Source organism: Pimephales promelas, chromosome 14 (genome assembly GCF_988280905.1).
Source record: "Pimephales promelas chromosome 14, fPimPro1.hap1.1, whole genome shotgun sequence".
Classification (NCBI taxonomy): domain Eukaryota; kingdom Metazoa; phylum Chordata; class Actinopteri; order Cypriniformes; family Leuciscidae; genus Pimephales; species Pimephales promelas.
Genome location: NC_142782.1, coordinates 3,660,068 through 3,684,552, shown reverse-complemented (window position 1 = coordinate 3,684,552; position 24,485 = coordinate 3,660,068). Strand labels below are relative to the sequence as shown.

Here is a 24,485-nt window from a genome sequence, read left to right as displayed (position 1 = left end):
CATTTTTAAGCGTATATTCAGGAGACTTCACCTACACATTAAATATCATGTTGTTGTTATTCTGAAGAGCAAGTACAATACTGTTTTCCAAAATGTGTCCTCATTAAAATAAACTAGAGTTTGATATCTGTCAATATTGTACAAAATGATTGTATAGCTATGCCCAGTGTTGTGCCTGAACGTGTTCATATTTTGGGCGAACGTGAATGTATTTTGGTTCTGGTGTCTGTAAACGCACGCTCTCTCAGTTTAACTTTGTTCAATAGGGTGCCAGATTTCTATAGAGCCATCCAGTTGAAAACACACGTAAACAGGCCTTAATATGTAGCGGAAAAAAACACCCAATCTGGCAACACCAGACATGAGTGTCTCACCACGCTGCCGCATGCGTCATCAACACAAAAAGCAGCGAGGAGTTGTTGTATGATCATTTATAGGAACTTTTGCTGATAATTTACTCACCCCCGTGTCATCCAAGATGTCCACGTCATTCTTTCTTCAGGCGAAAAGAAATTAAGGTTTTTGATGCATTTTTCTCCATATAATGGACTTCAGTGGGAACCAAACGATTCAAGGTGCAAAAGACACTTTTAGTGCAAACTGCAAACTGTTCAAAGGACTTTAAACGATTCCAGACGACGAATAAGAGTCTTATCAAGCGAAACGATCGCTCATTTAAAAAAAAAAGAAAAAAAAGGTTAAGTTTTATAAGCTCAAATGCTCGCCTTGCTCTGTTCTGTGATGAGCGTTCGTGACTCTCCTGTTGGAACTCGTTCATCAAAATGAACAAATCTTTTTTCGAGTCAATTCGTTCGTTTCGTTCGTTGAATGAACCAAATGTCTCGGAAAAAGATTCGTTAATCTTGATAAACAAGTACAAACGCGAGTCACAGAACAGAGCAAGACGAGCATTTGAGCTTATAAAACTTAAACTTTGTTATTTATTTATTAAATGAGCGATCGTTTCGCTTGATAAGACCCTTATTCATCGTCTGGAATCGTTTAAAGCCCTTTGAACAGTTTCAGTTTGCACTGAAACTGTCTTTTGGACCTTGAACCGTTTGGTTCCCATTGAAGTCAATTATATGGAGAAAAATCCTGTAATGTTTTCATCAAAAACCTTAATTTCTTTTCGACTGAAGAAAGAAAGACGTGGACATCTTGGATGACATGGGGGTGAGGAAATTATCAGCGAAAGTTTTTTCAAAAGTGAACTACTCCTTTGAACGAGTTTTATGACAAGGGCGGTAAGGATGGGACAAATCTTACATTTCTGTGCAAACTTTGCCCACTGATAAAATAATTGCTGTCTGTGGTTGTATATGGGCAGTGGCCATAATTTAAAAAAAAGAAGCTCACATCAACATATGGAAAAACAAAACAAAACTATGAACTACTTAATTTTTTGAAGTATAAACTGAACTGGTTCATTTAAAAAATTGTGAACTGAACTTTGATGTAGTTCATGTAGAAAATGAACTTTTTCTCAACACTGGCTATCCCGTATCACTATGCACTTTCTCAAACCATATTAATGTCTGTGATGTGCTGTATGCCAGTCGTATGCCGTGGGGGAAAGCTGTGGAAGTTTACACTTGGATACCATTTGTTCTCCATTTCCACCTCATATTCAAAATAGCCATTTAAAACCCTAAGGACTTTCGAGCCCTCAAGTCATAGACGGAGAGTGAAAAAGGCAAACGGGTTGGAAAAAAAAAACACAGCAGCTGAAATAAAACCCTGAAAAATGTGTCCTTTGGCATCATTCCAGCGGAGCGAGTGCCTGTGGCTCTCACAGGCCCAAACGTGCTTCCCCACCGTCGTCCTCGTCTTTTGGATTTCGGAAATGCAGCGTTCCCGGGAGACTTCTGAACGTCCTGCGTTGCGTTATAAAATGAGCGGTCACTTCTGCTCTGGCCGACTGTGAAGGCTTTAAATAAACATGGTAGGTTTGAATTGACCCCAGAGCTGGAGGTGTGAAATAGCTGTCATCTGTATCCTCCGGCTACACAGAAATACCTCTTCCCCCCCCTCTCTCTCTCTCCCTCTCCGTTGTCTCATCATCCTCCTTTTGTAATGAAAAGGTGTTTGTTGTAAAGGGAAGAGTTGACTACCTGAGACGCTATAAATTACTGCTTTTAAAAGAAGACACAGAAAGTACTCCGCCCTGTGGAGCTGTTCCACGGTGGAGATCATGTTTCTGGGAACACGAAGCAGAGCTGTGAAGCGTAGCCCTGTGGGTACTGTAGTGCTCTTCATGAAAATCAAGGTGAAAATCCAGCTTTTAAAGGGATAGTTCACTTTGAAATACATTTTTGATATGTTTTATCTTACCTCAAGGGCATCCAACATGTAGGTGTCTTTGTTTCCGCAGTAGTTTCAATTTTGACATTTTTAGGTCAAACCGTTCTTGTCCGTCAGTCATATAATGGAGGTCTATGGTCACCACCTTAAAGAGCATGCACAGAGAAGTCCAAAGTAAACATGATTTAATGACTCATAAATGTAAGTACACATTGATGGCCTAAGACACGAAACGAGCGGTTTGTGTGAGAAAACGAACAGTATTTATATTGTTTTTACCTCTTGTTATCACAGTCAGGTCCAAGTGGTCTTGTGGCTGTGGTTATGGTTGGTGGCTGTGGTTAGAAGAGGTAAAAACGATATAAATACTGTTCGTTCCGGCCATCAATGTGTACTTACATTTACGAGTCATTAAATCATGTTTAATTTGGTCTTCTCTGTGCATGCTCTTTGAGGTGGTGACCATAGACCTCCATTATATGACTGACAGACAAGAACGGTTTGACCTAAAAATATAAAAATTGAAACTACTGTGGAAACAAAGACACCTACATCTTGGATGCCCTTGAGGTAAGATAAAACATACCAAAAATTAATTTCAAAGTGAACTATCCCTTTAATGTTGTTTATGTGCACATTCATAAGTTAACACCATTGACAGTGTCAGTGTTGCCAGATTGGAAATGTCCAAGTATCGTACCAGAATCTCAAAATTATCGTATTTAGAAGAAAATGATCGTACTGAATAGTGCTATATCTAGAGACCAACAACTTTTTGTCATAACCTGGAAATTACTCTAATGCTAAACTATCAACTTCAGCTTGGAAACAACCGACCGAAGCGCAGCGGCAGGAACGTTAGCTTGCCCGTGACGGAGAGTTATTCTCCACGATGATTGGCCAAGAAGGCGTAACGTCAGGTGAAATGGAAGAGATGCGTACATAATTATTTGTACATAATTATCGTACAAATACAAATAATTATCGTATTTGGCTGGTGTGAGTGGAGGCGGGGCTAATTTGCATATTCATAGAACCGCAAATACTAAATGAGGCAAGGGTGTCGAGTTACATTCGATCTATTTTAAGGCATGAAGAATATTTTTTTAAGGAAATTGTTTTAAATATGTCATTTTGGTCATCAAAAATGAGTTTTAAAGGATAAAATGATTGACTACAGGAGAACTTTAAACAATGTTTCAATATACATTTGGTTGTTTTTTTTATCCCTATGTCTGACTATTTTGATAATATATTTTAGTTTGTAGCCATTCATTTGAACACTTCCCTAAGAGACTTTATTGTGACTATAATGAAGGGAGGAAGTCCCTTGATGAATTACCTTTTACCCACTTGACAGCCAAATGGCCAAGCGTGTTGATACCCGGTAAGCATTTCCTCTACTCCTCCTCTCCCTTCTTCCTCCTGTCAGGACAGAGAGCACTTTTCCTTCTCTCCCCTCAGGCCTCCTGTGGCGTAAATGATAGTTTCAGCTGTTGATGAGTGACTGACACTCCAGCATTTGGTTACATTTGTTTTTTTCCCCTTAGGTGGAAATACAACCTGCACAAATAACAGACTTCCTTAAGTAGCATTTTAACTTTAAACCCTTTTAAATGTTTTGGGATCGGAGGACGATTTCAAAGGCCCAAGGTTTATTTAATTGAAAGTGGGGAAAAAAAATTGGAACAAATCATAACGTACCTATTTTTTTTTTTAATTGTTTTTTATTTAATTTTACCCTTGCATAATTTCATACTTAAAATAATCTTTAAAGGAGTAGTTCATTTAAAAAAAAAAAACTTTTGCTGATAATTTACTCACCCCCATGTCATCCTAGATGTCCATGTCTTTCTTTCTTCAGTCGAAAAGAAATGAATTTTTTTGATGAAAACATTCCAGGATTTTTCTCCATATAATGGACTTCAATGGGAACCAAACGGTTCAAGGTCCAAAAGACAGTTTCAGTGCAAACTGCAAACTGTTCAAAGGGCTTTAAACGAGTCCAGACGATGAATAAGGGTCTTATCTAGCGAAACGATCGCTCATTTTTAAAAAAAAATAACAAAGTTTAAGTTTTATAAGCTCAAATGCTCGCCTTGCTCTTTTCTGTGATGCGCGTTCGTGACTCTCCTGTTCGAACTCGTTTATCAAAATGAACAAATCTTTTTTCGTGTCATTTAGTTCATTCTACGAACGAAATGAACGAGTTGACTCGGGAAAAGATTTGTTCATTTTGATAAACGAGTTCGAACAGGAGAGTCACGAACGCGCATCACAGAAAAGAGCAAGGCGAGCATTTGAGCTTATAAAACTTAAACTTTGTTATTTTTTTTTTAAAATGAGCGATCGTTTCGCTTAATAAGACCTTTATCCATCGTCTGGAATCGATTAAAGCCCTTTGAAACTGTCATTTGGACCTTGGACCGTTTGGTTCCCACTGAAGTCCATTATATGGAGAAAATTCTGGAATGTTTTCATCAAAAACCTTCATTTCTTTTCGACTGAAGAAAGAAATCTATTGTTAATGTTTATGAACTGTAAGTGTTATTTTAGTATTTATATAATACATAGTATTTATAATATTTTTAAATGAGCTTTTATTTTTTAGATTTTAAGTTACATTTTAGTCTTTGTAATGTTGTTATGTGGTTTAGTCATTATTATTATTATCATCAATGTTATTTAATATTTCTATTTACTGTGTATTTTAGTCCTTCAAATTCGACTTATTTTATTTCACTTAGTCAAATTGTTTAAGTTTACCTTTAATATTTCAGATTTATTTTACTGCAGCTTTAGTTCAATTAACAAACTATTTTTTAATAGTTTTATTTTAGTCAAACAAGACTTGAGCTCATTGTTTTTGCCGTTTTGTTTAGCGACTACTAGTCTACGGCTATGACACTTCTGTGCATGCTCTGGTCACAGATACAATAGATGTAAAAATATTAAATAAAACATAATTAATAAATCATTTCCTGCTTCAAACCTTTATCAATGAACCAGTTTTGAATCAGTATATTGAAAAACACAATCTACTGATTTGCTTGTCACTCAATAGTGTTCCCAATATTCCCATTAAATTACTTGAAGGATATAGAAACATATGTGCGTTTCCATCCATCTTAATTCCTGTTGTTTATGATTAATGTCCACTGAGGCCGCTTTTTGTATTCTTGCCACATCATCCTCTCTTTCTCAATCTTGCTCTCTGTAAAACACGCTGACCATCTAAAAGGAGATGAATAAATACTTTGGGGGAAACAATGGCTGTGATTCAGCAGGGCACGCTGATCTCATTCCTGCCCCTGCGTGCACACGAGCACATTCACGCGTAGGCAAGCAGTGATTATGTTTGTACAACTGTGGCCATTGTGGACAAATGCCATTAGCATCCAAGTCCTGATGTGGTCTTTAATTGACGCAGGCTTGCATAAGGCAGGTTAATGGTAGGGGAGGTGTGGGTGTGTGTGTGTGTGTGTGTTCTTCTGTCACACTGTGCCCACACCTTCGTTAATCTTCGTTAAGTAATGAACTGATCGTCAGAGGAATAATCAAATTTGGTCACGAAATGAACTTACTAGGCACATTCCACATTCTTTGAATGTTATTCTTTGTGACGGTGCGCATTTCAATCTGTTATAAATTGAGACTAAACCTCCGATATACGGTGTATATATACAGGGCCTAAAACAGTTTTTTTTTGTCACACCTTCTTAAAGGAGTAGTTCACTTTTAACTTTGCTGATAATTTACTCACCCCCATGTCATCCAAGATGTCCATGTCTTTCTTTCTTCAGTCGAAAAGAAATTAAGGTTTTTGATGAAAACATTCCAGGATTTTTCTCCATATAACGGACTTCAATGGGAACCAAACGGTTCAAGGTCCAAAAGACAGTTTCAGTGCAGCTTCAAAGGGCTTTAAACGATTCCAGACGATGAATAAGGGTCTTATCTAGGACCCTTCGAGTCCGAACCAGAGAGTCACGAACGCACATCACAGAACAGAGCAAGGCGAGCATTTGTGCTTATAAACTTTTTTTATTTATTTTTTAAACGAGCTATCGTTTCGCTTGATAAGACCCTGATTCATCGTCTGGAGTCGTTTAAAGCTGCACTGAAACTGTCTTTTGGACCTTGAACCGTTTGGTTCCCATTGAAGTCCATTATATGGAGAAAATCCTGGAATGTTTTCATCAAAAACCTTAATTTCTTTTCGACTGAAGAAAGAAAGAAGTGGACATCTTGGATGACATGGGGGTGAGTAAATTATCAGCAAAATCTGTTTTTTAAAAAGTGAACTACTCCTTTAATAAAATGTACCAGTTATGACGCCAACATTTTAGATACCAGTGAAAATCCAATCCTCTCTTCCAATTTGATACCACAGCACAAACATTATTAAAGACAAGTAAACAGTCAGTTTACTTAACTTAACATGAACAGTGTTGTGCAAGTTACTTCCAAACTGTAATACATTAGGTATTACTTGTTACTGTTATTTAAAAGTAATCACTACCTTACAATATTACTGTCTCAGAATTGTAATGCGTTACATTACTCATGTATTACTTTTGAGTTACTTTCACCAAAATCACTAAGTAGTACTTAACTTTGGGGCTGTAACGATATGCAAAATGAAACCGAAATCGCGATTCGCCACATCCACGAACCTACAGAATCGCGACACACCTCTTCCAATTCCAGCGTTATTCTCCTTACCGTCCAGATCCAATGCTGCCTTATCTTAAAATTAGGCTATTAGTATTATTTGAAGTTAACATTATAAAATACGTAGACCTACACCACAAAACTAGTTGAGGATAAATTATTTAAAATTGGGGAAGTCCAGCATTATGGATATGACATTTGCAGTCAAAACTTGAAATAAAAATTCTCCGAAAATACATGTATTGAAACGTATATAGGCTACTTCCTTAAAGGACAGACATTAGACATTAGACAAATATCAGTCTATGTTTTATTTTTAATATTAGGGAAAAGACACACATTCATGCGTGACAAAAAAAAAAAAAGGAGGCAAAATATATTTTTTTGTAATTCTGTTAATTACACTGCGCAAATCGGATGAGGAGGGGTTGGAATTTTAGTTTTCGTGTTCACATTTATGAGGAAAAAACAATGTTACAGACGCGACCGCTCTGAACTGGCACTAAAAGACTGCTTTAAAACTTTCACATAGTCTGTTGCCTTTAAGAAGTAAAATACACTGTAATACAACTGTAATACAAGCCTGACTGAACATGTAACGAGTAAAATATTACTGAAAATTGATTAGTAATGCCTTACACTACTGTGTTACAGCAAAAAGTAATATGTTACTGTAATGTATTACTTTTGTAATGCGTTACTCCCAACACTGAACATGAATACAATACATACAAACAAAATGAACAGTGCTCTTCAGCATCCGAAATTTAATAAAGTTGGCTAATCAAATAAATAGTCTTCATATCCTTTTTAAAGTCCAAGAGCAGTGAGTGTCCTTTTCTTTGTCTTCTGTTTGGTTGGCATTAAAAACGCAGACAGTTGCAGGATTATTAGGATGCTGTCACTTTAAGAGCGAATGCATACACACATCATGCGTTTTGTGTTTGCGTTCACTTAACAGAGTGCCGAAGACGTCACATTGTAGGACAACTCGGAAGTTAGCGGCGCATGTGTTCCCTCGATCGAAAAGCAATGCATTTTCCCCATAGACTTTTGGAAAATCGCAGAAAATAAGATCTGTGTTCAACAAAGAGTTGTGACCCTTAAACGTTTTGTCTATCAAGATAATCTTTACAAGTTAATCCAAAATTTATACATTTTGAAGCCTATATAAAGTTTAAAAAACCACAAGCAGGTTATAACTGTGTGTTTTATGTCATAGATCAAAACGTGAAAATATTTAGAGGCTTTGTTCACCAGAGACCTTATTTCAGGCGATTAATTACAAACCCATTCAAAAATCCCATAGGCTTTAGAGTGAGCGAACCGCTAGTGCTAAAATGCTAACTCACTTCCACGTTTTGGCCTACAGAGTGACGTCGTAACTTCGGCACTCTATACGTAAACGGCCATGTTTACTAGGATACTCGCCGAGAAAGGTGTTTTGGACAATTTTGAGTGGATTTGTCCATTGAAGCGCAGGAAGGCATGAAAGAGAGCTCGACTTCACGTTCTCTGAGAGGAGATCACGCGCTTCAGATGTTAAACTTCCCACAGTAACAAATCCCCTTTCGCTTGTTTCAACGCTAGAATATTTACAGAGGAAAGGCTAAAACTTTTGTGAGGATGAAGCTTGTTATCACATTGCATTTGTTAGAATTTAAAAAATTGTTACTGACGCCGATTTTTCCTCGCATATACATATATACACACATACGCAGTAGTCAACATTTGAAGTGGATCAAAACCTTTTATCAAAGTTATACATGAATTTTGAACAATGCCTGTTCTTATCTTAGGACAACTTTGATTAACTTTTTTGATCCACTTTAAATGTTGACTACTGTAGATCAGATCTGAGATAAAGGGTTGGTCTTTTTCTGGCCTTTTTTCTATCTTCCTACTTCCATCTTTTCCTCTTCTCTACTTCACCATCGTTCTCTCATGAAAGGATATCCCTGTGGTCATTCTCTTCGTGTATTGCTTCCTCTCTTGCATCCTGAAAGGCCTCTCTGCCATATCCGAGTCTCACTCGCTCACCTCTCATTTTGTCCTTCTCCCCCCAAAAAAATCCCTTTCACGATTTACCATAATTAACTAGATTTTCAGGCACGTCAATCATTTTTTTCCGAATGGCTTACAGCAGGGAAGAAAAAATGCAATGGCCGTTCCAGCTGGGTTGCTTTTCCAAAAATATGGCCTTAAATCCAACCTAATCTGGTCAGAGAATCTGGAAGATTAACAGTCTTGAGATTTCATTGGGAGTGACTCAACTTTAAAGTTAGTTATACTGTTATAAGGTGACTACTAAATGTGTGGTCTGCAAATTGTTCACATTTTACACACAGACACCACTGTATGGGCAAGATGATACGCAAACTACGTTTCTTGGCTGGAGAAAGCTAGTTTTTTGGGGGTTTTGTAGGTGTTTTGGTGTGCAGAAACTCATTTAGTTATTAGTTTCCTTTTGGAGTCTCCAAGTTTCCTTTTGTGGAAAGACCTCTAAATTTTCCTGGGAAAAAATGTTTGCAGGAAGTGTTTTTTTTTTTTTTTTTTTGAGAATCAATCTGGTGGTTTACTTCGCTTAGCAAATGATCACAAAAAAAAGTGAAACGAGATAAACTGCAAATGCTTATTTTCACGATACATATGCGATTAATCAAATTTTTCAAAAATGTTATCCAAATCGAAATTTTTGTATCTCTTGACAGCCATAATATACTTTTTACTTTTTATATAACTTAATTTTTCAGTAGTTTGGCAGTAGCTCAGTTGTTTTTTAAACAATGTAGCTTTTCCAGTAGCTAACTACTTTTTGCAGCAAGTAGCAGTGTAACGCGAGCAAAAGCTACGTACATTGCGTTTGTCGAGTCTGCGCGAATCAGCGCGATACAAGGATATTCTTCTTGTTGGATTACAAACTCATTTTTTGCCATTACCGCCACCTGTTGTTTAATCGCGTATTTTGCGGCTAACGGTTCACTGACGTACAGAAGTGGGTTGACACACCCATATTATGAGTATAGCAAGAGGTGACGGCAGATTTGGGGGATGGAGAAACAACTAACGTTAATTACCCATTGCCTTATTTGTCCAAGTTCAATCGGTATTTTTGAGAAAATGTTCTACATGCAATTCACGTTGGATGTATATTTTGTTTGCGATGTTGTAGGGTAGGCTATTTGTTGCAATTTTGAGATATTTGAGTGTTGTGTGGTTAATAACAATATTTTTTGAAATCATAATTGTATTGCATTGTTTTAAACACTAAATATTTTACTTAAAACATTCCTCAGACACTTATTCAGTTATTTATAATACACGTTGTTCAAAAAGCAAAAATAGTTGCCATGTAGCCAGCTACTTTTTGATAGTAACGTGTAGTGTAGCTAACTACTTTTCCAAACGGGTAGCTTGAGCGTAGTTTAACTACTTTAACTTACGAGTGGCTTGTAGCTTGTCAAACTACAGTTTCAGAGTAGCTTCCCCAACACACCAAATTTGTTTCCCCATCGTAAGTTATTGTTTTCTTCAAATTAATGCTCTTATTTCCAGTGAAGTGGTTGTGCCAGACAACATCTGGACTCGCACACCGGTGCATGTCCTCAGCTTGTATTGCATGGTGTTTTGTGCTTTGAAGTGACCGATGGCTTGGTAACATGCCACTATTTAATATCCTGGAAAGGAAGCATGTCGATTAATGACTATAAATCATAAAGCAGCTGTATAGTTTTCTCCCTGTGTGATTATTGTGGAGTACTCTCACTCGATTCCTCGCAGTAAACAGCTTCTCTGGTGACTGGTGCAAAATGTTTTCGGCATCTGTTCTGCTCAATTCAAAATGCCAAGAGGAAATTGGAACCTCATTGTCACGAACTTATGGTCAGTTGTGTATCTGTAACATGAATTCATCAATTATAATGTGAAGTATTTCTGGCTCACTGTCACTGAGGTCAAGTGAGGCTGTGCTTATTTAGGGTAGAAGTTAGTTTCTTTGAATGCTGTCATATTGGTTGAAAATATAAAGGTTGAAACTGTTTTCTATTTTTCGTACATGTCAGGTTGGGTTACCTAAGTACTGGTAATTAAATGAGTTGAGTTTAGGGGTAGTACCTAATTATTACCCATTTTTGCAATTATTATTATTATTAAGTGCATATAGTATGTTCATATGCAACAGGACTGTAAAATATAGTGCTACCAAACTATATAGTGCTTTTGCTGATAATTTACTCACCCCCATGTCATCCAAGATGTCCATGTCTTTCTTTCTTCAGTCGAAAAGAAATTAAGGTTTTTGATGAAAACATTCCAGGATTTTCTCCATATAATGGACTTCAGTGGGAACCAAACGGTTCAAGGTCCAAAAGACACTTTCAGTACAAACTGTTCAAAGGGCTTTAAACGATTCCAGACGATGAATAAGGGTCTTATCAAGCGAAACAATCGCTCATTTAATAAATAAATAACAAAGTTTAAGTTTTATAAGCACAAATGCTCGCCTTGTTCTGTTCTGTGATGCGCGTTCGTGACTCTCCTGTTCGAGCTCGTTCATCAAAATGAACGAATCTTTTTCCGAGTCAATTTGTTCGTTGAATGAACCGTTCGTTGAATTGGTTCTCAGAGAAGTCCATTATATGGAGAAAAATCCTGGAATGTTTTCCATCAAAAACCTTAATTTTTTTTCGACTGAAGAAAGAGGTGGACATCTTGGATGACATGGGGGTGTGTAAATTACCAGCAAAAGTTTTTTCAAAAGTGAACTATTCCCTTAACATGGAGTTTTGTATGTATGAATCGCTGGATTTCATTGACTTTTTACCCCATATTATGGCTGCTATTGAGGCATGTTGATACAAAAGGCGATAAGCAATGTGGGTGCAAATGTATAATAGCGTTTTGCTATTCCAGGTGGTATATAATTGACTGATAAAAGCAATCCAACCTTGAAAAGTGTTTACTTATTTAAACTAAGGTTACTCGCCCTCTTTTTAAGCTTCTATTTGTGTCTAAATTAGACCCAGACTAGCTCATCTTCTTGTCTCTTCCTTCATTCTTTTCTGCAGTGTTTTGGTGGGGAAAGTTGATCCCTCCCTGGCCCCTGTTCCTGTCAGGATTAAGAGCCTGTTAGACACATGCGAAGCAGGAAATACCTTAACTAGACCCTACTGAGGTCACCATGGATACCATCCCAAAAACCTGCCGCTACAGGCCTCTCGCTTGCTCTCCTTTATTAGCAGAGTTAATGGTAGTGATGGGCGGAGTTACTGCAGCAGAACTAGTCAAGAGGAAACCTGGGTTGCGTGTATTATTAAAAACGTGCCGGGGGGAAAAAGCATACCAGTTTCATGAACGCTTTTTCACAACCGCACTCCTTTGGCAGACTTTTCAGAACTTTTCTAACTTGTACTTTGCAATTACGTGTTGTTTTTTAGGTCTTTTTTACCAAAAGTGGCTCAATGGGATGTAGGCCACGCATTGTTTCTTTAGATTGACTCGCATTTCAAAACAATAGTGGAAATGCCGTCTACTGCAAGGTGGCAGGATTTCATGGTAATTTGACCATGGAAAGGAAGCATGTCGATTAATGACTATAAATCATAAAGCAGCTGTATAGTTTTCTCCCTGTGTGATTATTGTGGAGTACTCTCACTCGATTCCTCGCAGTAAACAGCTTCTCTGGTGACTGGTGCAAAAATGTTTTCGGCATCTGTTCTGCTCAATTCAAAATGCCAAGAGGAAATTGGAACCTCATTGTCACGAACTTATGGTCAGTTGTGTATCTGTAACATGAATTCATCAATTATAATGTGAAGTATTTCTGGCTCACTGTCACTGAGGTCAAGTGAGGCTGTGCTTATTTAGGGTAGAAGTTAGTTTCTTTGAATGCTGTCATATTGGTTGAAAATATAAAGGTTGAAACTGTTTTCTATTTTTCGTACATGTCAGGTTGGGTTACCTAAGTACTGGTAATTAAATTAGTTGAGTTTAGGGGTAGTACCTAATTATTACCCATTTTTGCAATTATTATTATTATTAAGTGCATATAGTATGTTCATATGCAACAGGACTGTAAAATATAGTGCTACCAAACTATATAGTGCTTTTGCTGATAATTTACTCACCCCCATGTCATCCAAGATGTCCATGTCTTTCTTTCTTCAGTCGAAAAGAAATTAAGGTTTTTGATGAAAACATTCCAGGATTTTCTCCATATAATGGACTTATAAAAACGTGCCGGGGGGAAAAAGCATACCAGTTTCATGAACGCTTTTTCACAACCGCACTCCTTTGGCAGACTTTTCAGAACTTTTCTAACTTGTACTTTGCAATTACGTGTTGTTTTTTAGGTCTTTTTTTACCAAAAGTGGCTCAATGGGATGTAGGCCACGCATTGTTTCTTTAGATTGACTCGCATTTCAAAACAATAGTGGAAATGCCGTCTACTGCAAGGTGGCAGGATTTCATGGTAATTTGACCTTTTTTTGAACAATCATCAAGTCCTGGTGCATCTTTTACAGGAAACCAGTTGGTGTCATTCAAATCCCTCAGCGCAAGTCAAATGCATTGTGATTGAACGGAAATTAATCCAATTAGCTTTTGAATACGAAGCGGTCACCATTTGTTTTGTAAATGTGAAAATCTCACCTCATCTCACTGTTGGTATAGAGTCAGAATTAGCATATGGTGTCTCTTTGACAACATCAGTCTATTCTTTTGAAGAGGAACCCCAGCAGGGATAATCCCCAAGATCCACAAGAAGCACTTCCCCTTTAAGAGTGCACAGCCAATTGCTTGAAAGGTGCAGATGAATTGAATGACATGTTGATGGACAATGAATCTGCGTAATTATATTTAGACCCCCCCCCCCCACTGGTCGCCTGGAGCAACGGGTGGGCTCAGGTGGCGGTATCCGAGGCGATGCCCCCGACCTTGCATGCCATAATCAAATTTGAGCTCTATCTCAGAATTGGCCTGACAATTGGCTCTTGACTAATTCAAACTCATATTTGATTTAGCAGTGACTGAGCTGGGATCTTTGATCGACGTTAGAAGGTGTTTCTGCTCAACTGTAGGATGCCAATTGCAACAATGTTGACGAGGGTTTGACTCACAAAAATCTTTTTAAGAAAGGAGTTTCTTTGGATCAATTTTGAGACATTCGTTAAAATTCTTAGTAGTCGATAATTGTATCCCTTATCTCATCTTTGATCACCAAGCAAACTTATGAATTTGACTTAAAGCATATTAAAAACACCACATGAAGAGTGAAGATGCAAAAGCCTCTAAGTGCCATTGGAAGTTTTCTTCTAGAATGATCATTTTTATCAAGCTTGTATATTTAAGTTCATTAATTTGACTTAAATGGGAATGAAGATTACGTATGAATTGTCATTTAAGTGAAATTACTGAACTTAAATATACAAGCTTGATAAAAATGGCCATTCTAGAAGATAATTTCAAATGGCACTTAGAGGCTTTTGCATCTGAACTCTTCACATATACATATAAACAACATTTAAAAGCTTGATTTTCACCACAGGGGGACTTTAATTTCTCAAGTGTCCCTTTAACTCCTTCCCCACCATTGACGGAAAGTTACTGCTTTCCTTGTTAAGAGCTGAGGAAACACAGTAAGTTGTAAGAAGTGCGCGAGTTGAGGTCGAAAAACTGCTCTCCTGACGTCATTAAAGAAGGAAGTAGAGGGATGTAGTCCAAACGGGCCGTTCGACGTAAGCTGCTTCTGTTAAATAAAATATCTCGCTTGGCATTGAACTTTGAGCTTTATAATTTTACAGATATTATTCTCTAACAACAACATTACACACTAACTAAAGTTTGAAACATGGGATCACGAAGAATGGCACCTTTAAACACACGACATGCAAATTCTGTGCATTTTGGGCGCTTTTAAATCCTTTATTTTTATTTAAAAAAAACAATTTCATCAAAAGTGTGCTTCCACTTTAATTGAGCGTGAGCAGGGCAGCATGCGCCGTTCACGCTTGCGGTGTAAAACGGCCGTAATTCACAAGGTTTCCTACATGTGCGTTCTGTGTGCACGTGTGATACTGATGTTGCGTGACGTTAATCATTCAGCGCCCGAGCGCATGTGACAGACTGACCAGCTGGTCACGTGAGAATCGGGGCGGTTCCGGTCACGCGCCGGTCAATCGGTGCATCTCTAATTATTTTTAAGAAAATTCTTTTAAACTTAAAGCTACACTGTGTGATTTTTACCCCCATCTAGCGGTGAAAAGGTATATGACCATCCAGGGAATGTCAGTTTCTGTTCTTCTCAATTCCGATTTCGTTTTAACTCCTACGGTGGCCAATGTAGTCCAAAATTAACATGGCTTCCAGTTCGACCTCGTCCATGAGTGTTAACTCGAACGTAAACGCGAAAGGCGAGCTTGAATTAACGTGTATGTCCCTCTTTGGCTAATGTACATTCAAGACGGAGGGGCAACATGGCGACCAACATTAGAACCCCTCACCCGTATGTATTTTCAATGGCATATTATACACTCACGAGAATACTTTATTAATTGAACGAATTCAATATACATTAATGAGCGCATATTTTTGAAAGAACTAAGTGTTTTAGCTAAGAATAAACTAAAAGAGTGGCTTTAACATAACTCATTTTTCGTCTTGTTCTTAGTGGTAGCCCCGGTTGATCCCACGCCCTACACTCTGTATGCGGGGGATAAACTGGAGCTGAGCTGTAAAGGCAAAGAGGAGACACAGGTGGTGACCTGGACTAAGGACCATGTTCCACTGGTTGACGGAGAGCACACGCGCCTGCGCAGCGACCAGTTGGAGATCGAAACAGCAGAGCCGGCCGACTCCGGTCTGTACGCTTGCTTTGCTCAGGGACCCAACAGCAACCATACAGATTACTTCAATGTCAACGTTACAGGTGAGAAACTAGTTGAATACGAAATAGGTTGACCTTTATATCGTTCAAAAACATAACCTGATTTTCTGTTCTTTGGTCAGATGGATCAATATTCTCAGAAGATGATGATGAAGATGAGTCTTCCTCAGAGGAGGCCAAGCTATCAAGTGACCAGAAGCTGCTTCGTGAGTCACCATTGCTAAACTCTCTGTTCTCCAAACTCTGACTCAAAGATATGCAAATGTCAATGCGAATCAATGTTGTTAGGATTGTCGTTTCAAAGCAGGAAATGGTGCACATTTTTGTTTTATGAACCACAGCCGTCTTGTGGAATGTGCCAAGCTTTAGTTTATTAGACTGAAAGTCTTCATGTCTTTTGATGGATTAGTCTTTAAATCCCAAGGGCACTATCAAGCCAGTCAAAAGGAACGAAACCATCAACCAACACCCAAATCTTGCACACTTTAATCTGCGGTCACCTTAGTACAATCACTCTCCTGGAACGTACTCTTACCCTTGCTTGAGATGGTCATCCTCCTGATACTGTTCACATTGTAGTTTCATTCAGTCTTGTGTTTTATCTGTTCCTCAGCAATGGCTCCTGTTTGGGCTCAACCTGATAAGATGGAGAAGAAGCTCCACGCGGTTCCCGCCAGCAAAACTGTCAAGTTCCGTTGCCAGGTCAACGGTAACCCCACGCCAACTCTCAAGTGGCTCAAGAACGGCAAAGAGTTTAAGAAAGACCAGCGAATAGGAGGCTTCAAGGTGAGGGCAACTACACAACATCCCAATTATATCCCAGAGATGCTTTCAAAACATCCCCCTGTGGTGAAAATTAAGCTTTTAATGTTGTTTTATATGTCTTTATGGTGTTTTTAATATGCTTTAAGACAGCATTTCTGAGTATTTTCTCCTTAAAAGGAGGTGCTCCTCTTTTTTTGGAAATAGGCTCATTTTACAACTCCCCCAGAGTTAAACTGAGTTTTACCGTTTTTGAATCTATTCAGCTGATCTCCGGTTCTGGCTGTACCACTTTTAGCATAGCTTAGCACACATCATTGAAGTGGACAAGACCATTAGCATTTCTCCAAATAAAAATGACCAAAGAGTTTAAATATTTTTCCTATTTAAAACTTGACTCTTCTATAGTTACATCGTGCACTAACACCGACGGAAAATGTAAAGTTGTGATTTTCTAGGCTGATATGACTAGGAACTATACTCTCATTCCTGCGTAATAATCAGGAAACTTCACTGTCGTACCATGAGTGCAGCACGTGTACCTAGTCATATCAGTACGGTGGCCGAGAGGTGCAAAACAAATCACAATTATGAAAACAAAAAAAACAAGTCAGAAAACACAACGACAATTCAGAAAACAAAATAACAATTCAGAAAACACAACAACAAATCTGAAAACAAATTACAAATCAGAAAACACAAAAACAAATCTGAAAACAAATTAACAAGTCAGAAAACACAACGACAAGTCAGACAAAACGGAAAAGGTAGGTATATGTGGCGAGTGGAATACTGATCGCTGATTGGACGAGACATCTGTCAATCAAGACATACAGAAAGTACAGCAGACTGCGCCTGCGGCAGAAGAAAGATTGATTCGCATGTGTATGTGTATATATTAGCTGTCTATTTAGCCGGCTAATTTAGTGATGTTATGGAGAACAAAACTTTTCAAATTAAAATCTTCCTACCAGTACCACTATTAGTAAACGCAACTCCTTTAAGCTTGCGTTCGGTTATCCACTGGACCGCGCTGCCTAGTTCAAAGTAAACTAGTGAAACAACTGAAACCAGCGCTATTTTGTTCTCTATTTGTTCTTACTGACCGAGAAACCGCTTCAGATGATTCAGTGACAGAACGGTCCGAACGAATCCGAATCGTTTCCGACTGTTATGCACGCGCGTTTGGCCAATTCGTGAAAAGGAGATAGGAATCGAACCAACGAATGATTAATATATCTGGTTCAGTCGACAGAAATACGGGACACACATATTAACTACTGAAATATTCGGACTGAAAACGTTTTTCTCAGGTCAGTCGGAGCGCTCGTGGTACACACACAGTGCGTATACAGCTGCACACGCCACTGCGGCCACGCGCATATCAAACCAAATTTAGCCGCACCACCAGAAAATAGGAGGGGGAGGTTGGAGTGCTCTCGGGCCGCATGGAGATGATTGGCGGGCCGCACTTGGCCCGCGGGCCGCCAATTGAATAGCCCTAGCCTAGACGATACAGCTAATATTTACACATGCACACGCGAATCGATCTTTCTTCTGCCTGTATGTCTTGATTGACAGATGTCTCGTCCAATCAGCGATCAGTATTCCATTCGCCACATATACCTACCTTTTCCGTTTTGTCTGACTTGTCGTTGTGTTTTCTGACTTGTTAATTTGTTTTCAGATTTGTTTTTGTGTTTTCTGATTTGTTAATTTGTTTTCAGATTTGTCGTTGTGTTTTCTGACTTGTTTTTTTGTTTTTTTAATAATTGTGATTTGTTTTGCACCTCTCGGCCACCGTATATCAGCCTAGAAAATCAACTTGTACATTTTCCGCCGGTCTTAGTGCATGATGTAACTACAGAAGAGTCAAGTTTTAAATAGGAAAAATATTGAAACTCTTTGGTCATTTTTTTTGTTTTTTGTTTTTTTGGAGAAATGCTAATGGTCTTGTGCTCTTCAAAGATGTATGCTAAAAGTGGTACCGCCAGGACTGGAGATCGACTGAATAGATTCAAAAACAGTAAAACTCAACAGTTCAGTTAAAATTAGCCTATTTCCAAAAAAAAAGTGGAGTATCCCTTTAAAACGGCAGTGAACCAAAGACACGGTTTGAAATCGCTGGTGTTTCTGGCGTCACACACTACCTTGTAACCAATCAGATCAACGTGTGATTGTCAACGAGTGGATCTCTGAGCTAAGGGAGTGAGTGAGTGGAGGCGGGGCTCATTTGCATATTCATAGAACAGCATATACTAAATGAGGCAAGGGTGTCGAGTTACATTCAAGCAATTTTAAGGCATGAATACATTTTTTGAAGTTGAAATGTTTTTTTTGACGATCAAAGACGAGTTTTAAGGGATAAAATGATCCCTTAAAACTTTAACATAATCGCAGGTAAAGCTGGTGTGAAATGAATCCACCGATAAACTTGTATGATAAATTGGTTCCTAAACTTCATTTTTGCGAGCCAACTGCTGTGATTTGGAGGTTGAAAGGCCACCTTCTCAACAGATTTGTCTTCCAGACACCTCACTGTTGCATGACAGAGGTTGAATAACCATGCCTGGAAGGCAGACATTGGAGCCGTGGGTTTCTGGTGGAGGCGGCCTACTATTGGTTGGCTGTCCTTATTTTACACGACTCGTTGTGCTCAGACAGACGAGAATAAACTCCAGGATAAACCAGCTCTGTCCTTGTACTCATTTAACCATGTTGATCAGGAATGTCAACAAACCCAAAGTAACGTTTAAAGTGATTTCTTAGCAACGCGTTTGAGGGAGTTTTGGCCACAGCTTATTGGTTAGAAAATCCAAATGAGAATGAGATAATGACAGGTATAAATTTAAATATTTCTCTAGAAAATACTACTTTTTTATACTATTCCTCTCCCGTCTACATGACATTACAGTGGTATTCTCCGCAGTTCTCTGCTTGTGTCATTGTGGACCTGTAGCCGTCTGTGTTTCTCATCAAGGTGTTTTCCAGCTGGGAGACATTAGTCCTCTTCCTCTCCCTCACCGCATACACACTTTACCATCTGGAGTGTGTTTGAGGCCACTGCAATGCATACACACATGCACGCACACACGGTAACATGTGCATCGCCTTTTTTTTTACATGCATTTGAGTATGCTAAGAAATATGCTGTGTGTGTGTGTCGAGACGGACTCTGTACAATATCATAGCGATAGTAATGCGTGCATAAATGCATCCAAACGTGTCTGTGAGCTCCAGGAGTGTGAAGGACTTCCGTCGAGGGGCCCGGCTGCAGTTTTTGGTGGTAACCTCCCCCCTGCACTCTTCCCAGTCTCTCGTGGTTTCTTTTGTTTAACAAGAGTCTGGCACAATTGTTCATTTACATTAAGTGTTTGTGAAGAGGAAGTCAGACAGACTGAGTGTAGTAGCTCACATCTGGGGTTCTGTAGCTATAACCGCTTATTAATTTTGCCCAACCTAAAGCTCATTTCATCAAGCTGTTGAACACATGCTCTGTTTGCTGGATCTTTATAGGTTTAGTTCACCCTAAAATAATTTGCTCACCTTTATGCCGTTCCAATCCTGTAATGACATTCATATTTCAATGTGGAACACAAAAGGAGAGGACAAAATATCAATATAGGACCGTAATGTTATACTTGTGCACCTCTGATGATAACTTTGTGTCAAACAGACAAATTATACATAATTTACAAATAGAAAAAATTTTGTCAATCTCTGCTATATGCTGATGTAATATAATATACACATATATTTTAAAGGAGTAGTTCACTTTTACTAAAACTTTTGCTGATAATTTACTCACCCCAATGTCTTCCAAGATGTCCATGTCTTTCTTTCTTTAGTCGAAAAGAAATTAAGGTTTTTGATGAAAACATTCCAGGATTTTTCTCCACATAATGGACTTCAATGGGGTCCAAACGGTTCAAGGTCCAAAAGAAAAGTTCAGGGCAAACTGTTCAAAGGGCTTTAAACGATTCCAGACGATGAATAAGGGTCTTATCAAGTGAAAAGATCGCTCATTAAAAAAAAAAAGGAAAAAAAAAGTTTAAGTTTTATAAGCTCAAATGCTCGTCTTGCTCTGTTCTGTGATGCACATTCGTGACTCTCCTGTTCAAACTCTTTCATCAAAATGAACAAATCTTTTCCAGAGTCAACTCGTTCATTTTGTTCATTGAATGAACCAAATGACACGAAAAAAGATTTGTTCATTTTGATGAACGTGTTCGAACAGGAGAGTCACGAACGCGCATCACAGAACAGAGCAAGGCGACCATTTGAGCTTATAAAACGTAAACTTTGTTATTTTATTTATTAAATGGACGATCGTTTCGTTTGATAAGACCCTTATTCATTGTCTGGAATCGTTTAAAGCCCTTTGAACAGTTTGCAGTTTGCACTGAAAGTGTCTTTTGAACCTTGAACCATTTGGACCCCATTGAAGTCCATTATATGGAGAAAATGCTGGAATGTTTTCATCAAAAACCTTAATTTCTTTTCGACTGAAGAAAGAAAGACATGGACATCTTGGATGACATGGGGGTGAGTAAATTATCAGCAAAAGTTTTTTCACAAGTGAACGTCTCCTTTAAGAAGTTTAATAAAACATATGTATTTATTAAAATGTCCACTGATCTGTAGAGGTCCATGTTGCTTGGCAATAATAGACTGAAGTTTTATGTTCGCTGGCGGTTTATAGAGCTCTTGGCTTGAGAAGAGCTGTGTGTTCGTGGACTGGATCGGCTTGTTTCCCGCTCTCCACCGTGGAACAAGCTGTTCTCCATGGCTATGTTCTTGTGCCTGACTGATGTTAAACCGACCTGACGGGGATTTGCTGCCAACTCGCTCTGTTAAACGTCCTCAGCCTTTCATAGAAATGATCTTAAAAGACAATCAGTCCTCTAATGCATTTAGCAGTTTTCTGCTTTTATATGTTGGGCTGCAAGAAGATTTAGTCTATAGAAGTCTTTAAGAGTTTTGGATCAGATTCACTTCTGTTCCTTCATAAAGGCAATTTTGCGACGGCAGCAGCGGCTATTTACATCAAGTGAAAATGGCAGTGAGTGTAAATTGTAGTTAAATACTATTTGCACTTCAGTATTTAGTACTGTATTATAAAACAGTTTGTAATCACGATTGATCACATCCAAAATTAAAGTTTGTGTTTGTTTACATAATGTATGTGTCTACTGTGTATAATTATTTTGTATTAATATATGCATGTATATATTTAAGAAACATTTGTTTTTATTTATATGTAAAATATTAATACTAAATATTTATAAATATTGATATTTACAAAATATGTATAAATTATATATACATGCAAATATTTCTTAAATATATTCTGTACATGCATATGCATTTATATATACAAAATAATTATACACAGTACACACATATATTATGTAAACTGAACTCAAACTTTTATTTTGGATGTGATCAATCGTTGTACAGCCCTAAAATGCGCCTTATTGGGACAGTAAAGCCCTCCTTACACCTACCCCTTGCCATAACGATTAGGCACTTTAATTCCACTTTTCATATATTTTCTACATATTTATTGAAAATAAATGCCTTACCAATCTGATATGCGATGAAAAAAAACAAAAAAACTCGGTTTGATCACGTCAAGTTTCTATAACACGCCTCACTCCCTACGCCGGTCTCAGGCGTTTTGTGTTTAGCTGTCCTGTACCTTGAACAACAGTAGATCTATGGGATTGAATGGGTTCGATTCCCAGCGAAAGCCAGAATTGTTAAAGGGGTCATGAACTGGCTTTTTAAGTTTTATTATATTGTTGTCTGAGGTCAACTTATGACATTCGCTTGGTTTTTGCATTCAAAAACATCAAAATGAATTAGTAATAGGTTATTTTGTACCCTAGTTTTTATCGCCGTCTCGCACTGAAGACTTGGAAGTAAACGCCCACTGCTGTGAGTGGATAACAGTTTTGCATATTATAATGAGTTTCAACTCACCCGTCGATGCAATGTTTTGAAAACGTCCAATGTTGTAAAATGGCAACCGGAATGATTCGCCCATACATGTTCGACCCAGAGTCCGTGTGTTGCACAATTCCTGTCAGATCCAATATAGACGGCACAGCACCGTTCTTTACTCTTAATCGGTCTGCAAATCCAGTCTTGTTTACAAAACAATCCTCAGTGAAATGAAGCGAACAGACGGACGATGTTTTACCCTCATCAGCTGGAACGTCATTAAAAATAAAGTTTATCCATGCAATCCTGCACAATATTCTGTATTACTCGGTAGATCGATCCGGTTTTGTCATTTGTGTGTAATGCGGGAATCGGTGGGCGGGGCTAAACTGGCCATGTTGAAGCAGGCGTTGATCTTCTTCTGCGGGGGTGGTGTTTTATCCTCTTTGACGTCATAGTTCCACTTTGAAAAACGAGTTGTTTGCTGAGCCTGGTGTCAATAAAAGTTTTTATTGGACGAACAAGGACGTTTTCAGTTCTGAAACTTACAGGATATTCTTATAATATGATGACCTCTTAGATGTCAAAAGCTCCAGGAAAATTTGATTTCTCAGTTCATCACCCCTTTAAGAATGTGAATGTGTGAGCCTTGAAATGCAATGTAAGTCGCTTTGGATAAAAGCCTTTGCCAAATGCGTTAATGTAAATGTATTTTTGTCTTGCCCAACCAGACGTTGGTGGGCGGAGTTAGTGTAAATAGCCTCTGCCAACAAGGTGGACTATTTGCACTTAGTTTAAATAGATGCTATTTATCTAAATAGTAGGGCTGTCAAATGATTAATCACGATTAGTCACATCCAAAATACAAGTTTTTGTTTACATAATATATGTGGGTGCACTGTGTATAATTATTTTGTATATATATAAATACACACACATGTACATATATATTTAACCCTCTGGTGTTCTTCGTTTAACAGTCACACTCGGGGCCTTCGGGTCAAAATTGACCCGAAGGGCGGGATACATATTTAAAAAAGAAAATCATAATTTTTTGTTTTTACTTGTTTTTTATAATATTTTTTTGTTTTCTTTTTTGGTGTTTTGAGAATTTCAAAAAAAAAAAAAAATTAGAATTAGTATTAATGCAATAATTATGACCAAATTTTCCCCCATTGAATATACTCAGTATTTTCACATTTTTGCCAATTTCCCATTCATTTCCTATGCGGGTCATTTTCGACCAGAAGGTTCTGAGTGTGACTATTTTTTTTTTACGACCACTTAGACTTTTCAAATCCTGTCCCCAATTTTTTGGGGTGTTCATATACCAAGTACCATTAAAGTCACCAAGTTTCGGACCATTCTGATGAAGCTACGATTTTTAACTTTTTTTTATTTAAACGCTAATATAAATAATAAATAATAAAAATGTCAATGACCCGAAGAACCCCAGAGGGTTAAGAAAAAAATATTATTTATATATAAAATATTTATATTCATATATAATATAAATCTATATACATGAAAATATCTCTTCAATATATACAACCATGTGTGTGTGATTATTTATATATATATATATATATATATATATATATATATATAAAATAATCATTCACAGTGCACCCACATATATTATGTTAACAAAAACTTTTATTTTGGATGTGATTAATCGTGATTAATCATTTGACAGCCCTACTAAATAGATTACATTATGTGTTCAATTTAATTTCCTTTAGGTGCACACAGAATCTGCACACTTTATTTTACACTTTTCATTTCTCTGCACAGATTCGGGAGCGCATGTGTACCATCATAATGGAGTCGGTGGTGCCGTCAGACAAAGGCAACTACACCTGCCTGGTGGAAAACAAATACGGCAGCATCAATCACACCTACCAGCTGGACGTAGTCG

At 37.9% G+C, this 24,485-nt stretch overlaps 1 protein-coding gene across 3 annotated transcripts in view; it reads left to right on the top strand.

Moving 5' to 3' along the window:
- LOC120481189 (fibroblast growth factor receptor 1-A) overlaps positions 1-24,485 on the top strand; it is a 79,483-nt gene that overhangs the window by 14,331 nt on the left and 40,667 nt on the right. For all 3 annotated transcript variants that reach the window (XM_089119290.1, XM_089119289.1, XM_089119291.1), the window contains exons 3-6: positions 15,644-15,901; positions 15,982-16,065; positions 16,473-16,645; positions 24,362-24,485. In XM_089119290.1, the coding sequence (XP_088975416.1) occupies positions 15,644-15,901; positions 15,982-16,065; positions 16,473-16,645; positions 24,362-24,485 (639 nt within the window). The remainder of the gene's footprint in view (positions 1-15,643; positions 15,902-15,981; positions 16,066-16,472; positions 16,646-24,361) is intronic.